Below are 17,589 nucleotides of genomic sequence, written 5' to 3'. Positions count from 1 at the left end.
GGAGGTGAGTCCTGGGTCTCCCGTGGTAAAGTGTGCAGTGATCCGTAGTGCCGCACGGGGAGCGGATGTCTTCTCCATCCTCAGAACAGTTAGTGTACTATTCGGTCTGCGGTAGGGTCCAGGTTCCCCAGGACTTGGTCGACGGGTCTTGTCCCATTTGGTAACACGTGTTTGGAGGAATTTTATGTGTGTGTGTGTGTGTGATTTTCTAACGTATAATTATATGTGTGTATGAATGAGCTCGGGCTGGTGATTCGAGGTGACGAATTTTGAGGAGCAGTGCTTTATTTTACACCAAAGTAGAGATGCTGTGTTTTAGTAAGTTACGATGTTTTGGATGTTGCTGTCGTGTTTCAGATTCTAGGCTGGCTGAGAGCCAACCTGCAACCCCTGAGAGCACTCCAAGCTTTGATATGTATATCAAGCATGGATTGCCCACGATTTTGTTTGGCACTTTATGGCACCGGTACACCGCTGACAATGTGGATTTGCAGTGGCCCTTGACGGGTTCTTTTGAAGAAGCTAAATTGGATTATTTACAGGACAAATTGTTTGCTAGGCGTAGCCGTCAAAGCATGTTTGATTCTTTAAGAGTGTGGCAAAAGGAAGCCAGGAAACGTAAGTTGAGAGAAGAGAAAGAGGCTTTTAAAAAGTCCACGCAGACAATGGCGCAGAAAGCGAGAGAACATACTAAGAATGAGAATGAGCAGCGTTTGGAGCACGCAGATAGGCTTTGCAGGTTGAAAGAAAATAAAAGTTATGTAGTACGAGAGGACGAACAGGATGAAATGGAAGATATTTTGAGTACTCAACCCCCTCCTCCTTATGCTCCGCAGTCATTGTACCCCTCTCTGCCAGCCCCCGCCTCTACTAGTGAGGTTCCGGGTCCATTAGCAAGTGCCCCGCACCAACATGGCGCAGCGATTTCTGCTTCCCCGCCCTCGACACCCCTCGTTTCTTTGCTCCAGACCACTTCGCCCGCTCCCTCCCCATTTTCTATAGCACTCCCTACTGCCTCAGCTAGCACCACCCCTGGTCAGGAGATGTCAACGCCGAGTCGAGGCGCAGGTAGCGGACTGCTCTCACAAGTACGAAAGTTGCTTACGCGTTCTACGGTTGGTTTGGACGAGAAAAGTATAGTGGCCAACCAGGCATGCCAGTGGGCTAGGAATAACATTTATTCGTTTGAAGACATTTGGTCTACAATGAAAGATTTTGAGCCTTTGATGCAACAGCACGCTTTGTGGCACATGTCAAATGTATTGATAACGTTATGGGAGCAGGGGTATGGAGGTGTGGCTCCGGCGACTTTACGAGATATACAGAGCGGAGCCTACAGAACGAATACTGGGGTGAAGGAGGTGATGCGCAGTTTACGTGCCTTATTGCAGTATAGAAATGAATTGCCCTCAGCAGGTACGCCCCATTTTCCAGGTATACATCCAATGCGTGAAGTGCACCCTATCTTTCATCCCGAGATACCCGAGATGGTAGACCCAGTCACGAAGGCTGTCACCAGGAATAGGGTAGATGCACATTTCCAGGAGCAGTGGGTGTATACACCATGGAAGAGAAGTGAGGTGTTAGCTTTAAAGGCCCAGTTGCCGGACTCTAGAAAGAACCCGACTGCGTACTATAAAGAATTGACGGAAGCTGCGTCTTCCACTGTAATGACTTTAGCTGATGTTGAACAGTTTTTTGGGCTTCTGGTCCCGGTCGATGTATGGCGCCAGGTGAAGGGCACAGATCATTCGGAAGAACTAGGTGGTACGTGGCAGGAGTTACAGGATTGGGATAAGGAGCGTAAGCCAGGAGAAAAGCCGAAAGCTGAGATTTTGGCGTTGCCGGGGCGCATAATAAAATACATGCACGCTCTCATTCCCCCGAAGAAGGTAGACTGGGACAAGTTGACGGCTTGTAAGCAGAAAAAGGATGAGGCAGTTTCGGACTTCTTTACGAGGTTTGAAGAGACGTTCATGGATTTTAGTGGGCAAGATGTGTCACAGGATGGAGGGTTGCGACTCTTTGTTAATAGTTTTGTCATGAACTTGTTGCCTGAGATTTCAGCAAGGTTGCAAGCGTCGGAGAGCACGTGGATGACGTCCTCCCCCTCTGGCATTCTTAGCATGGCTCAGTATTATGAACATAGAGAAAATGAGAGTAAGGACAAGCAGGAAAAGAAGGCTAAGGATTTGAAGACTAGGGTTTTATTACAGCAAGTGTCGAGGGGTCGAGGAAGAGGTGCGGCACCAGGACGTGGTGGTGGCGGCTATGGCAGAGGTGAAAGTAGGGAAAGATTGGGACCGAATCAGTGTGCGAAGTGTAAGCAAGAGGGGCATTGGTGGAGGGATCGCCCTCTGTTTCAGTCAAATGCCGGTTCAGGACGAGGTCGAGGAAGAGGTAGTGGTGACTCCGGGAGACAGAGTGCGCGATCAGATGGAGGCTGGAGGCCGGGAGGTAATTACTTCGACAATGGTGCAACAGCTGCAAAGGGGCGGTGGTCAGTACTATAATGATGATTACTCCGTGGACGATCTGACAGGGTTCTCCCATAACTAGGACAGCGTAGGACAGAGCGAGGGCCTGTGGAAGTTGATCAGAGGGGACCCTATGTCGAGGCAGACTTATTGGGGTCTCAGCAAAAATTTCTAGTGGATACGGGTGCAATGAAAAGTTCAGTGGCTCATTCTCGGGTCCCCGGGGCGGCTCTGTCTGGCAAGAACAATATCTCTGTGGGTTTTTCAGGTACCCCGGTGATTAGCCCCATTTCCAAACCCCTTACATTAACGATTGGTCCTTTCACTGTTGATTCACCGTTTTTATTGACATCGAATTGTGGAGAAAATTTACTGGGCTTAGACTTATTGAAGAGGTTGCACGCCACCATTTATTGTTCTCCGGATGGAGTGTACCTCACGTTAGGCCCGACTGTTGCTCGCCCGCTACAATGTTTTTCTAAAGATGACCCTCTACCACCTGAATTTGAAGGGATACCCGACAGTTTGTGGGCTGTCAATGATACAGATGTGGGTAAAATGGATATCGCCCCGGTATCAATAAGGGTAAAGGTGGGGGCGAAACTACCCAGGGTACCACAGTACAGAATTCCTAGGGAGGGAGAGAAAGCCCTGTTGCAAATAATACAAGATTTGATTCGGTCAGGTGTAGTGGAAGAGACGGATTCGAACATATGTAACAGCCCCATACTACCGATCCTTAAAAGACGGTCGCCTGAAGCTACTGATAATACTCCTGATGTATATAGGTTTGTGATTGATTTGCGCCATGTGAATAGAGTAGTGGAGCCACAATACCCGGTGGTCTCGGACATCACTACGATATTGACAATGATTCCCCCATCTGCTAAATATTTTTCTGTCCTGGACCTGAAGAATGCTTTCTTCAGTATCCCAGTACATGAAGACAGCCGTTTCCTCTTCGGATTCTCATTGGCTGGCGGAAGCTTCAAGTTTAAGAGAATTCCCCAAGGTTACACAGAAAGTCCGAGCATATATAGTCAAGCACTGAAGGCACAATTGGATGAACTGGAACTTCCACCTGACAACGTTATGTTGCAATATGTGGATGATATCCTGATTGCATCGGACGACGAGAAGGGTTGTCGGGATGCTACAATTAAATTACTGCATCATTTGGCAAAAAGGGGGCATAAGGTGTCCCTTCCAAAGTTTCAATACTGTCAAACGGAGGTTACCTACCTAGGTCACCTCCTTTCGAAAGTGGGGAGGAGATTGACGCCAGAGCGCATAAAAGCGATAACTAATATAAAGATACCTAACATGCAGCGAGAGGTGCGCGCATTCTTGGGCATAACATCGTATTGTCGCCAGTGGATACCTAATTATGCGTTACTAACAAAACCCCTATTGTATCTGACTACCAAAGAAGTGCGCGAACCCCTACCCTGGACCCCTGCATGTCAGGAAGCGTTTGAGTCACTAAAAACTGCTTTATGTTCTGCACCCGTTCTGGGAGCACCTGATTACCAGAAGCCTTTTGTTCTTTATGTACACGAGGCGGAAGGTTGCGCGTTGTCTGTCTTAACACAATGTTTCGGAGGGAAACAGAGACCCTGCGCTTACTTTTCTGCGATGCTCGACAATGTGGCAAGAGCGCTGCCGAGTTGTCTGAGAGCCACGGCGGCTGCTGCGGTCTCTATAAGACCATCGGCAGGGCTTGTATTGGGTTCAGACCTCACAGTAATGGTACCGCATGCTGTGGACATTTTACTAAACAGAACACAGACGCAGCATTTAACGAGTGCTCGTCTTACCGGTTATGAGATGACCCTCTTTGCACCTCATGTGACGATAAAAAGGTGTGCTACACTGAATCCTGCCACATTGTTACCTATCCCCACGGATACAAAGGACGATGACACACATGACTGTTTGTTTCGGACTGAAGAAGAGACAAAGGGGAGGGTGGATCTGACGGACAAGCCCTTAGATGAACCGGATGGGGAGTTGTATGTGGATGGGTCTTGTTTCAAACTTGCAGATGGTACATCGACAGCAGCATATGCAATAACGACATTACAGACGGTAGTGGAGACTTCTAGAATACCTTACAACTCGGCCCAAGCTGCAGAAATTATAGCTTTACTGAGAGCATGTGAATTGAGTGAGGGACTGGACGTGAACATTTATACTGACAGCCAATACGCCTTTGGCGTGGCTCATAATTATGGGCGACTGTGGGCAGAACGGGGATTTCTGACTTCACATAGACAACGCATACAGCATGGTCCGCTGATATTACGACTGTTAGCAGCATTGACGTTACCCAAGCGACTGACAGTGATAAAGTGCAGCGCACACAAGACAATAGTGGATGATGTGGGACGAGGCAATGCCTTTGCAGACGAAACGGCAAAAGAGACTGCTCGGACAAAATTACCACGGATGTTTGTGGCAGGCCCAGCTAGATGGGTGCCAGATGTTAACATGTTTGCAGATACTGTACAGAGTGTGCAAAATATACAAGAGAAAGTGACTGAAGACGAATTGAGGACATGGAAGGACGGTGGGGGGCGATTGGATGCTGATGAATGTTGGACAGATGTGACCGATAAGAGACAATGGTTACTTCCGAACACATATGTTCTTCCAGTGATGACAATGGCTCATGGGCCTGCACATATTAGTGCCAAGGGTATATGCAAGCTGTTGGACCCAGTCTGGAGCAATAAAAATATCTCTAAAGTGGCGACTCACTTGGTCCGACAGTGCATGGTATGTTTGAGGCACAATCCAGGAAAGGGTACCCCTGTCCCAGTGGGAAATTTTGCACCTCCCTCTTTCCCTTTTGAGGTGATTCAGATGGATTATATTGAAATGGAAAGGGTCAACAATCTCAAATACGTCTTGGTGGTTGTATGCGCTTTCAGCAGATGGGTGGAGGCGTTTCCAACAAAGGATTGTACAGCTATTTCTACTGCAAAGATGTTGATTAAGGAGTACTTTTCCCGCTTTGGATTTCCTAGGGTGATCTGGAGTGATAATGGTACGTCCTTTAATGCGGAATTGATGAAGCAGATATGTAAAGGTTTACAGATTTCCCAAAAGTTCCACGCGGCCTAACATCCTCAGGCCGCAGGACTTGTGGAACGATTTAACGGAACGCTAAAATTAAAGATGGCCAAAATACAGGAGAGTACAGGACTCCGTTGGCCAGATGCCCTTCCTTTAGCATTGCTTTCTACCAGAGTAACTGTTAACTCCAAGACGGGTGTCTCCCCACACGAAGTTATATTTGGCCGTCCGGCCAACGTTTGGGGAGTACCCAGACCTAAGTGTTTTTCTGAAATTGAACACCCTCTGTTGATAGACTACTTGTATGCTTTGACTAAAGATCTTCGTTCTATTCACCAGCAGGTAGCAGACACCCTGAAGCCGCTGCCGGAGGGGCCTGGACACGCCATCCACCCAGGGGACTGGGTCGTCGTAAGAAAATACCAACGGAAATCCTGTCTGGAGCCCAGGTGGTCAGAGCCACGCCAAGTACTCTTGACGACACGCACGGCACTTCGAGTGGAAGGCAGGAAGGCGTGGACGCACGCCTCCCACGTTAAAAGGGTCCCGCTGACGCTACCCTACGACCAGTGGGTCAGAGAAGGAATTGCTGACGAGGAACATGAGCAAATACCCAGATATGTTCCCTTCTCGGATGCTTCACTGAGGGGAGAGGAGCAAGGTGACAAGACAAAATTAAAGTCACGTGCAGAACAAAGTGCTTCAAAGGGCTCCGTTGCTCCCATTGCTACTAGTGGAGCTGATTCCGAGAGTTCAGTGCATGCTACGGATACACCTGTTTTGTTTACTGATCCCGAAGTGCGAGGGAGCACTCGCTATAATCTGCGGCCCCGAAATAAGTGAAAGTGTACTGGACTAAACACTGGAAGAAGGGCTTAGTGGACATTCTGATATAAAAGAAGATTTAGTGGTAGGGATGGACTTGTAAGAGCCCTGGTGTTTAGCCGAAGATTGTGTTCTATGAGACTATAGAGTGGTGAGGGGCCCAGATTAAGTGCTCCTCTGTTTCAATTGCTGTGTGTCAAGCGACGTGGGATTAAGGTATGGACGGTAAAAGCCTGCCTGTGAGGCTTTGAAGGACACAGGGAGAAGATCCCTTTTTTAGGGTTGAAGAACCCCTCTGGCCGGTTTCGGCGGATAGTCTGGGACTATTTTTTTTAGAAGTGATTTTTTCATTTTTTTGATATATTTTTGCAATTTTCAATATGTACCCTTTTGGTCGCCCCAGCCCTGATGAGGAGCAGCCCTTTGCGGCTCCTCCAAGACCCTTGACTGATTCTCCCTGGTTGGCCCTTTCCCGGAAAGGAAAAATAGTACTCCTTGTTATAGTGCTCATTGCTTTTCTAGTGACTCTGGGTATATTGTTTTTCTTGGATAAAGCCTATCCCGTTCATGTGTTTGCACCCACACCTACTGCTGTTCCTGAACACAACATTATTACTGTAGATTATGGTGAACGAATGCTTAGACGAGGTTACAAAGAAAATGTTTTTATAAAGACTTTGCACCATGCTCACGCCACCACAAACATTACGGACTGTTGGGTTTGTGGGCTCCTACCTTCTGCTGCTTACAAGAAGGATAGATTTCTAGCGCTTCCTTTGACGACTGTGAATAGTTGTGTGGGGTGGTACACTCTCATAGGTCTGGTCAAATATTTTCAGCAGCCAGATTTTCTGACTCCTCGACTGCAGAATAGGGGATCGACAATGACAATGTGGGTACGTCCTCTGCCTCCCTCTTCCCTTGGACGGATATATACTGACGGACGTTTTGATCAGACGTTTATAGAGACGTGTGAGAAAAAGGTGGGCCGGTTTTTAATTCCAAATGACACTGACAAAGTTAGGGAAAGCTTTCTACGACTGAATTCCTCCTTGACTTACAGACACCCACCAAAGGGAAATGACAGTGTTAAGTCTCTGATACCCCTGGCTGTAGTGGGTCCGCAACCATTTTTCTGTATCGAGGGTAGGGGCCCCATCAAGGTTGGTAATAGTTCTTGTAACGTGACGGCATTAATACGTTTGCCTCTCAGCCCCTCTTTGGTTACTCCCCCCAGTATCTATTTTGTGTGTGGAGATAATGGATACTTATGGTTGCCTGAAGGTTGGGGTGGGGTATGTTACTTAGCTTATATGATTCCTCCTGTATACGTGGCACCCTCCGACTATCACAAGACTCATCGTAGGTTTCCCAGTCCACAAGAGCAGCGTAAAAGGAGGGAACTTCAGGTAGATGACGTTGACCAGACGGACACCTCTTTACAGCAATGGACTGATTTTTCTAAGGGCCTTCTACCTTTCTGGGGTTCGATATTTAACAGTAGGGCCATTCGACGGCTGTCCAGGGTGATGGAAAAAGTAGTCCTTACTGAAGCTGACATTGCGACTAACATGTCCGTTGAGATTCAGGCTATGAGATTATTTACGATTCAGAATAGGATGGTGCTTGACGTCATCCTGGCAGATAGGGGCGGGGCCTGTCGCGTCATCGGGACGTCTTGTTGCGTATATATTCCAGACTCAGCTCCGACTGTTAATTTGGCAGTACAGAAATTACATAGATTAGCGACTGAACTCCATCAGGATAACGGGACATGGTCCTTACAAGGGTGGCTCTGGGGCGCTTTCTCCTCTTGGGGTTGGAAAATATTGATGGGTTTAGTTGGTGTGGTGAGCGTAATACTGACATGTTGCCTCTGTGTATACTGCCTTCCCCCATGTTGCTCAATGTGTGCTACGAATTTGCGACCACGAAAGAAGGTGTCAGGTCAATATACTGCCTCTATCATTACTGACTTTCCTGATGCAAATTGGATGATAATTATTGCAGATGATCTTTTTGAATAAATATGATGCTCTGCCCTTAGAATGGATGTGAAGGCGCTACCTTTTGGCAAATAATTATATGGCTGCAGTTAGCCAATGATGCTAAAAGGAGGGTCTGATAGAATTCACTTTTCGATGCCCCAACCTTCCCTATCCTTATATGCAAGTTAGCATCATGTGACTAACTGATACATTACTCTTGCTTTTGACATTATTATTCACTTATAATGTGTGACGATATTAGTTCCTTAGCTTAGCCTGTGTGCCTCCATTTTGTATACCCCCTGAGCTTGCGAGTCGTACTCGCTCATCTGCCCCTCCCGTAGGAATAGAGAAATTCACTAAGACAGCAGTTTTCGTTTCTCAGCTAACGGTGGCCGAAACTAACAAGTCTCTTTATCAGTAATATTCTCATGCCCCAGAGACGCTGAAGCCTAGCTCCACGACCTTGAGTAAAGATAGCGATGTATCTCTTGCAGGTGCAGATGCCTACTGTATGAGGACATTGTTCCTCTGCCTGGGTTTCAGTAATTTTCCAGAAGGGGCGTACCCCAATGTACTGTGTTGCATTATAATGTACTGCTGTGATGTAGAGAGTCAGTCCTCTCGTTCGCACTCCTAGGAGTGAGGTCGGACAGGGCCCTCTCATATGAGTGTGTTTGGCCTAATAAAGACTGTTGTTTATTCTTCTCCACTGTCCGGCTGACTTTCTACAGAATACCTATAGGTGAGTGCGGTAAGTCACTCGGGTGGATTTGAGCCACGCTTATCAGAGGTAAGCGTAATTTTATGGTTCAGGGGTGGATAGAGGTAAAGGAAGATAAGGGTGATTTTAGGGGAAGAGGTGGGTAGAGGTAAAGGGAGTAAAGGTGATTTTAGGGTTGAGGGGTTGGTAGAGATAAACAAAGGTAGAGCTGATTTTAGGCTTTAGTGGTGGTTAGAGGTAATGGGAGGGAATAGTAATTTTAGGGTTTAAGTATGGGTAGAAGTAAATAGATATAAGGGTAATTTTAGGGTGGATATATCCCCAAAATAAAAAAAAATAAAAAAAAAAAATTTTAAAAAAAAAAATATATATATATATATATATATATTATATGTCAGTACCTGTATTAGCGAGTGAGTGAGTGTTTGAGTGGCTGTATGGGCCAGTGAGTGGATGTGTCTGTAGATCTATGAATCAGCGAGTGGGTGTGTAAGTACTGGTATGGGTCAGTGAATGGTTGAGTGGGTGTATTAAAGTTTTTATGGAGGTGTCATCAGTGTTGTGATTTGAGATGTCATCAGTAATGTCACTGACCATGCCATGCGGTGATGTAACATGTGAGTTCATAAGCAGTGCACTGCGGGGGCATGAGTTATAGTTAGCTCAGCTAACTATAAGTGCAGAATTTCACTGGTTTTGCACCAGTGAAACCTTGGCTTAACTATGACATCCTTGTAACCTTTGGCTTTTCCAGTGAATTTCTAAGGTTTATTTAATTCCATTTCCTAGCTATCACATCCTGGTAACCTTTGTTTTTATCAGAGAATTTCTATATTTTTTTAACTAGTGTAGTTGCTTTTGCAAAGTGGTGGAGAAAGGGGGCGGGCCTCTGACCAGCTCTCAACAATCCTGCTGTCTGGGACTTACTGGAGGTAACAGACGGCGTCTCTGACCCCCATGGACTCTCATCTAGGTGTGGGCGGAAAATCCGTTCCGCTCGCGGATTTTGCGGATTTTCGGGAAATTCGCAATCCGCGAGATTCGCGAATCTCCCGCAAAATCCGCAAATCCGCGAGCAGCGGATTTTGCTCGCACTGTTCGCGTGAGTTCGCGTGAGTTCGCGCCCCGCGAATAAGTGCAAAATTGCAGAAATACGATTTTAGCAAAACTGAAAGTAACTACTTACCAGGTTCAAAAGTTCAGGCTCATCATTAGTAGCCATTTCCTGTAGTGCTTCCTGAGGGGCCCCTCCAGAGTTCAGTTGCCAGTTGAAACTATTATGTGACCCTGCTCTGAACCTCAGAATAGTTACACATATGCCACAAAGGTCCTGAATTACAGCTAAGGGAGACAAGCAGGAGCCAGGCTGGAAGTTAAAATCCATTAATCAGCCCCTAATTCATTATTGTCAGTTGGGGCAGGGCAGGTGTTGTAACTAATTTTGCAACAATGAAAGCACTTAGCAAGTGCAAAAGATCACTAATCAGGGCGCACTAAGGAAGCAGGTGCCAGCTAAAAAAATATTCTGTGACACATTAATCAGCCCCAAATTAATTCAGGTCACTTGAGGCAGGGAAGGTGTGCTTTGCTTTGCCGAAAATAATGTACACTGGACAACCAGAGGGTGTGGTGATGAAACAGAGGGTGGCATGGGTGGGCCAGAGGGTGGCATGAGTAGTCAGAGAGTGGCAGTGGTGACAGAGAGTGGCAGTGATGAAGAAGAGTGTCCTAAACAGGCTGGACACGTAGAAACAACAAGTTCGCAAAACTTGCGACCCGACAGGTAAGTTCGCAAATTGCGAAATTGTAAAAACCCTCGCGAACTGGCAGAAACACGGGCGAACACAAAAAAAAAAAAAATCCGCAAATTCGCGGGAATTCGCGGATTTTGCGGATTGCGAATCCGCAAATCCGCAAAATTCGCGAACGCGAGATCCGCAAAATTCGCCCATGCTTACTCTCATCATCCATGGGGACTTCATGCCCCAACCAGCAGTGCGCCCGGAGACTCATTTGCATAGTTGAGAAGGTGGGCGGGGCCTTTCGGCGATTTGCTGGTCCTTTATCATTTATGTATTTGTTTTTTAATAGGAGGCGGGCCGCATGACCCCTCCTTCCCAGGACAGATTTGGGCCCCGGGGACCCATCCCCTGGGCCATGCACTTTTATTAAATGGGGGAGTGGAGGCGTGCAGCCTCCTTCCATGGGTTGAATTCGTAGTAGTGGCTGGTATCAGATGAGACGGGCGGATGGGGGAGACAACAACAAAAACAATAAAAAAGAACTTACCTGCCACCCGCAGCCTGCCACATCGCCAGTCTTCTGCTCCTCTCATGGCTCCACTGCAAGCACAGGCTCCCAGCCTCCCCTGTGGCCAATCCTAAAGCTGTGGTCATGCATGAACGCAGCTTCAGGATCGGCCGGAGCGCTGAGGTATTGTACTCCCAAGGGGACTAGTAGCCTGTTCTTTGCGGTCTCTAACTCAGCTATGTAGCTGGGTTGGATAGAACTTCAGTAAGCATGACAGTTTGGCCTGCTTGAGATGGCCGGCCAAACTGAGAACAGTGCTTACCACTCCCCATCGATGCCCATCATCTCTGTAGCCCCACCCACAAGACTCAGCCTGGAAACAAAATAAAACAATAACAAGCCAGGGTTTATTATTGTTTTTTATTTTATTTTAACAATGCTGGGGGAGGCGGCGCTCCTCCATCATAGAGGACGAGCCACCACTGCAATTTTGACCCCGGGGCCCGGCCTTTTCTTTTTTCTTTTATTTTCTAACTTAAAGGAAGAGGGGCTGAGTACCCCCCCTCTTAGGCCTATTCCGGCCAGGGGGACCTTATCCCCTGGGCCCGCTTTTTTATTTCTTTAAAAAAAAAAAACAAGGAGTGGAGGGGCCGTAAAGCCCGCTCCTGGGCTGATTTCGGCCCCGGGGACCCAATCCCCCAGGGCACGGCCTCTAGTGAGGATGCCCTGGTCTCACCCAGGGCACCCATTCTCTACTGATGGGGACCGTGGGGGAGCTGACACAGAGGTAGCTACTAACATGCAGCTCCTTCTGTGTCAAAGCAATTGTGCTCCGTTTTGAGCAAGCAAGAGCAAAATGCTCTCAGTTGCTCAAAGAGGAGCACAGTTTGGTATGGCTTGGCAGGAGTGGTACAGCTCCTGCCAAGCCACAGCAAACAGTTATGTCTGGAGGGCATAGCAGGACCTGGCCCTGGGGGGAGTGGTTCGAGGACTATCTATGGCTCCAGGAGGGGGCCACACGGCCCACCTCCAAACTTCACTTTAGCCCCAGGGAGGTGGTGGTCCCTGAGGCCCACAACAGACACCCTTCATTATATTATTTGAGCCCCAGGGAGATGGCGGTCCCCGGGACTCGGGGGGCCATGCAGGCCTCTGCATTTCTGGTTATTGCTACGGGGATGTGTTAGTCCCTTGGGCTGGGGGGTCTGCGTGCCCCCCCATTAATAAAATTGAAGCCCCGGGAGATGGTAGTCCCCAGGGCTGATGGGAGACTGTGCAGCCCCCACATTTATTTTAGCTAAAGCCCCAGGAATGTGAAGGCCCTCAGGGCTGGTGCGATCCGTGAGGCCCACCAACAAAGAAAGTTAAAGCCCTGAGGAGGTGGCAGTCCCCAGGGCTGCATGGGGGTCCATGCAGCAACTTGTTTGATTAATACATTAGCCCCGAGGAGGTGGCAGTCCCTGCGGCCCCCTGGGGCTGCTGAGGAACAGCACAGCCCCTTCCTTTGGTAAAACATTAGCCTCGGGGAGGTGGCGGCCCGGGTGTGGGGGAAGCCCTATTGGCCTCCCCTGAACTCATTGTATTGTTTGCCTTAGTTAGGTGGTGGTCCCCGGGGCACACCCACATAATTGATAAACACTGCCCCCGGAATTTGGGCCACTCAGGGGCTTCATAAAAGAGATGCGTGGGAGCCAGTGCGTCTTATTTATTTTTAGTTTTGCAGATTCCCTGCAAAATCAAATACAAAAAAATACTTTTAACCTCCAGCGGGGTCCCTGTGGTACTCCCCACCATATGTGAGGGCTCAAGGAATTCCTACTTGCCCCCTTTTCTTCATTTTCTACTTTTTTGTGGGACTCTGCTTCAAGCCGAGTCCCTAGATGGCTGCCAGCACTTCCTAGTTGAAGAGTGGACAGCCAATCAAATTTTAGTAGGATCCGTGAGTCCACTGCAAGGACTCACGTCCCCAGATATCTATATTTTTTTTAACTTAAATATATCTGAAACTACTGAACGGATTTACACCAATTCACAAAAAGTACGCTTTCTGGACCAACATCTAGCTTTCTGCCAAATGTAGTGTAATTCCAGGCAGCGGTTCAGGCTGTAGTTGTGATTAAAAAAAAGACAAATCCCGATAGACATAACATAGGAAAAACGCGTACAAAATTTAATTGAAAATTAGCAATGTATTTTGTTTAATTGAATAATAAATTTAAATTAATAATTACGTTACTTTCGGGAGCTATGGAGACTACAAAAATGTCTTCCGCACACATAATTCTTAAAACTAGTTAATACTAAGTTTGTTTTGGTTCTTTACACAAAGTACATGGACCTAATAATCAGCCAATATACACACACCCAGCAACAAATACAATATTTAGCTGTAACAGTACATTAAAAAAATACAACATCCACAAGAGATCACCCACAGCTGGTTAAAATCCCCTCCAAAATTAATTTCCCTTTTACAGATGCAATTACCGGCATACTCAAACAAGTCTTCATAGGTTCTTCTTCTGATTTTATTTCACACCTTCACATAATCAGCTGCTGCTTTGGCCATCTATGTGGATTATATCTTATACAAAGATATCTATGAATTCTCAGACCCCTGCTGAAGTGCATTCAGTGAGGAAATTATTACTTTTGTAATACCATGAATGCTGGAGCCCAAAGCTTTTCTTTGGAGCCCACTGACCGTGCTGCCAAAAGCCGTGGATGCTGAATACGAATTCTGCCTAGTCTTGATTCCAATTCATGCCTATTTCCTTCTCCCCCTTAAACTTCCTTTCTCTTTTTAAACTCATGTAGGTTATTTTTATCTCCACTTACTTACTTCATTGCTTCTTCTTTCTTTTCTTCTTTTCTCTCTCTTGCTCTGGGTCAAAGCTTTATAATGAAAAATAAGTCCTGGACTGCAAAAATTAGTGCCGGTTGCCACAATCTGCAACCACCGAACTGAACACTTGAAGAGCAGAAAATTTCAGGACCATTTTCAATCATGTGTTTAGTATATGTTGTCTAATCATTAACATCAGCTTCATTAAAATCATTTATTTTTGTAATTAATGTCCATTTTTTTTAGCAATCTTACCTCACGATTATCAGCTACAATGATGAGTTCCACATATTTAGTCATCTTCGAAGTGTCCCTTTTGTGCTGTAAAAAAGAGTAAGAGAAACTTGAATTTGTGCTGGTGTGAAAGTGCCTACAGTCATTAGTGATAGGCAAGCACAGACAAGATTGTGCAAAATAGAGCAAGCAGTTCTTTACTACACTTCATGTTTAACATGATCTTGCTGTAATGCATATGTTCTCAGTTAAGCACTTCATTGATGAAGAAGTGTGGCTCAATGGTTAGAGCAGGCAGACCTCGATGCAGAGCTCTGGCCAGGGACCAGGGTTCGATTCCTGCCCTGGCGGGTCTCGGGCTCATTAATTCCGCTGATCATGGGTCCCAAGCTGCAACTCTGGGCAATAGCTTGCTTAGTCTCCACAACGGCCCCCACAAAGCGAAGGATGCCTGGTCTGCACCATGGGGGTGCCCAGGAGTGGACACTTCACAGGGAAAGCCAGGAAGGGTTCCCTTGCGGTATTCGTACAAGCGCCGGGAAACCCACTGCGGGTAGCTGTGCGCTATACAAGTACAAATACATTTACATTTACATTGATGCTCCTTCGATGCTTTAGGACTTGAAATAAAATAAATGCGTAAAGTTAGTGTTGCCTCATGGTAATTTCAAAAGTTTCTCTGTACCCCTTCAATGCAGAGGAACAGGTAAAGTCTAACATGAGAAAAATGTTGCTAGTATAGATGGTAGTGTACTTCTTAACTTGAGGATTTATTTCAAGACTTTCATTTTATTTAATAGTTTCATTTGAGGTGTGCTCTTCTAAACCAATGTGAGTGTTCATTAAGATCCAGGAATAGCTTCAGCAGATCTAAGTGCTTTCGTTTTAACCCCTTAAGTGCTTCGAATGTTCGGTGGCCGACGGCACCACTACCTCGGGAGTGCTGCCGTCGGCCGTTGAACGTTCCAACTGCACCTGCGCAATGGAACGTCCAGCACTGGAGCTGGACGTTCCAAAGCTGCTAAGGTGTTAATTTCTAAAGCTGTGAAACACTTGTATAAAATGCCTTACAAGCAGTGAGTAATAATCACCTGGTCATTTAAAAAATGACCTTTGAGTGGCCTTACCAAATGCATTCCACACTTATGAAGAGGATGTGTGTGTGTTTGCATGTGAGAGAGACAGAGCAAGCGAGTATGGTGGCAATGGCCTGGTTTATGGTGGTCAGCTATGCCATCTGATAGGTGTCCTTACATAATGGACTATTGTCAGAAAGCAAGGCTGGAGATACTGCTTACTGCTTAGGGCCCAATTCCGATCTTGCTCCGAAAGCATCCTGACCGGAGTGGTATTCCAAACCCCAGGATTGAGGCTGTACATCTGCAGAGAATGCACTATCTGGCAGCTTATTGACAATGAATTATGCTTCTCTGCACAGCAGGAACTCTTGCATATACTGCCTTTTAGGTGATCGTGTCATACGTCACTACATGGCTCTTAGATTTCTTTTGTTAAGGCCTAAAGCTTCTAAGGATTTGTATCGCTGGACATTGTAAGTATTCTTGAAAAGCTGTGATCTTGACAATAGTGAACTCTGAACTATTTCCTAAACATTTATTTGAACTTATATAAGAATGAGATTGTAATTAATATGAGGGGTTCCTGTGACGATACAGAAAGATTTTAGTTTGGACTGTGTTGTACATTTATACATGCACAAGTTACTAGATTTCATATACGCACATACAAATTAGCGAGAATGCCAGGAAGTTAACAATGTTGACTATCTTGCAGTCTCACTGAAGTCAGTAGATTCTATAACTGACCTTCCATGAGACAGCATGTAGAGATTAAGCTATTACAATCATAGGGACAAGCATATACACATAACAGAGTGGCGGTTGCCCCTCTTTAGTTATAGTTAGGATTCCCAGAGATAGGAATTCTTAAGATTTTTGCTTGCTAATAACTTTGTCACTGTTTGATGAATCTACAAAACTTTGCAGACCTATTCATTTTTCTACAAATGGCTGAAGAAGCAAAGTTTTGTTGTGATTAGTAAATGGGGTGCAAAGAAAAAAGGAGGAACCCCAAAAACATTTTTCCATCAATACATTTTGCATAGTCTGTTTACACAGATGTAGCGACAAAATTCTGAAATGATTTACATTAAATTTGGCAGAAATACAGAATATGGTGTGGAAAGGGTTTTTTTTGTTATTTGATCTGAATTTGTTCAGTTGTTTGTAAGTAATAAGGGACAAAAACCTTATGCTATATTGGCCCACGGAATACCCCAGTACCTCTGAGGTATACCGTGGTACATGGGCATGACAAAACACAATATTATTGTTTAATTTAAGCCCTTGCAAAAATAAAAGGCAGCCTTGTTGTTTAGACCACACTTTCTATTTGTTCAATGTTTTAACATGAAATATAGCTTACTTCTTGTTCTGTAATGCACAGGAAAAAACGAGGCAGTTTAAGAAAGTCTGTAGAGTTAGGGAAAAGTATTTTTTTTTATTTATATGTATTATAAAAAGTTTACAATGTACTGCAGTACTTTTGTAAAATTATGAAGAAAGTTCTGCATTACCTATTACAATCTAACCCAAAAATGTATATGACAAAATATACAGTACGACACACAAGTCCACTCCACCAGACTCCACTCCATGACACTCCACGATACTCCACTCTACGACATGCCATGCACTCCACTTTAAGACATTCCACTCCACTCTATGCCCCTCCACTCTACGACATGCCATAAGATGCCACTCTGCTCTGACAAGCCACTCCACAACACGCCACTTCATGACACATAACTCCACTCTACGATGCACCACTCCACTCTATGAAACTCCACGCTACTCCGCAACATGTCATTGCACTCTATGACATGCCACTCCTCTATAAGACATGCCACTCCACTCTATTCCACTCCAGTCTAAGATATGCCACATCAGGCCACTCCACTCCACTCCACTCCACTCGACACTGCTCTATAAACTTCAACTCATTCTATGCCCCCCCACTCTACGTCACTCTACTGGATCACACTCCATGCAACCCCACTCTATGACAAGCCACTCCTCTCTACAACATACTAATCTCTCTAAGCCACTCCACTCTATGCTGCTCCACTCTAAGGCACAACACTGTATA

At 45.9% G+C, this 17,589-nt stretch overlaps 1 protein-coding gene across 1 annotated transcript in view; it reads right to left on the bottom strand.

The window, feature by feature from the left end:
* Window positions 1-17,589, bottom strand: part of LOC147668100 (disintegrin and metalloproteinase domain-containing protein 12-like) — a 1,153,841-nt gene that overhangs the window by 520,609 nt on the left and 615,643 nt on the right. The window contains exon 5 of the mRNA XM_086948784.1: window positions 14,443-14,508. Coding sequence (XP_086804910.1) covers window positions 14,443-14,508 — 66 coding nt within the window. The remainder of the gene's footprint in view (window positions 1-14,442; window positions 14,509-17,589) is intronic.

This window comes from Lissotriton vulgaris, unplaced genomic scaffold (assembly GCF_964263255.1).
Source record: "Lissotriton vulgaris unplaced genomic scaffold, aLisVul1.2 SCAFFOLD_378, whole genome shotgun sequence".
Taxonomy (NCBI): domain Eukaryota; kingdom Metazoa; phylum Chordata; class Amphibia; order Caudata; family Salamandridae; genus Lissotriton; species Lissotriton vulgaris.
Note: the sequence above shows the minus strand (reverse complement) of the source record. Positions and strands in the feature narration are given on the sequence as shown.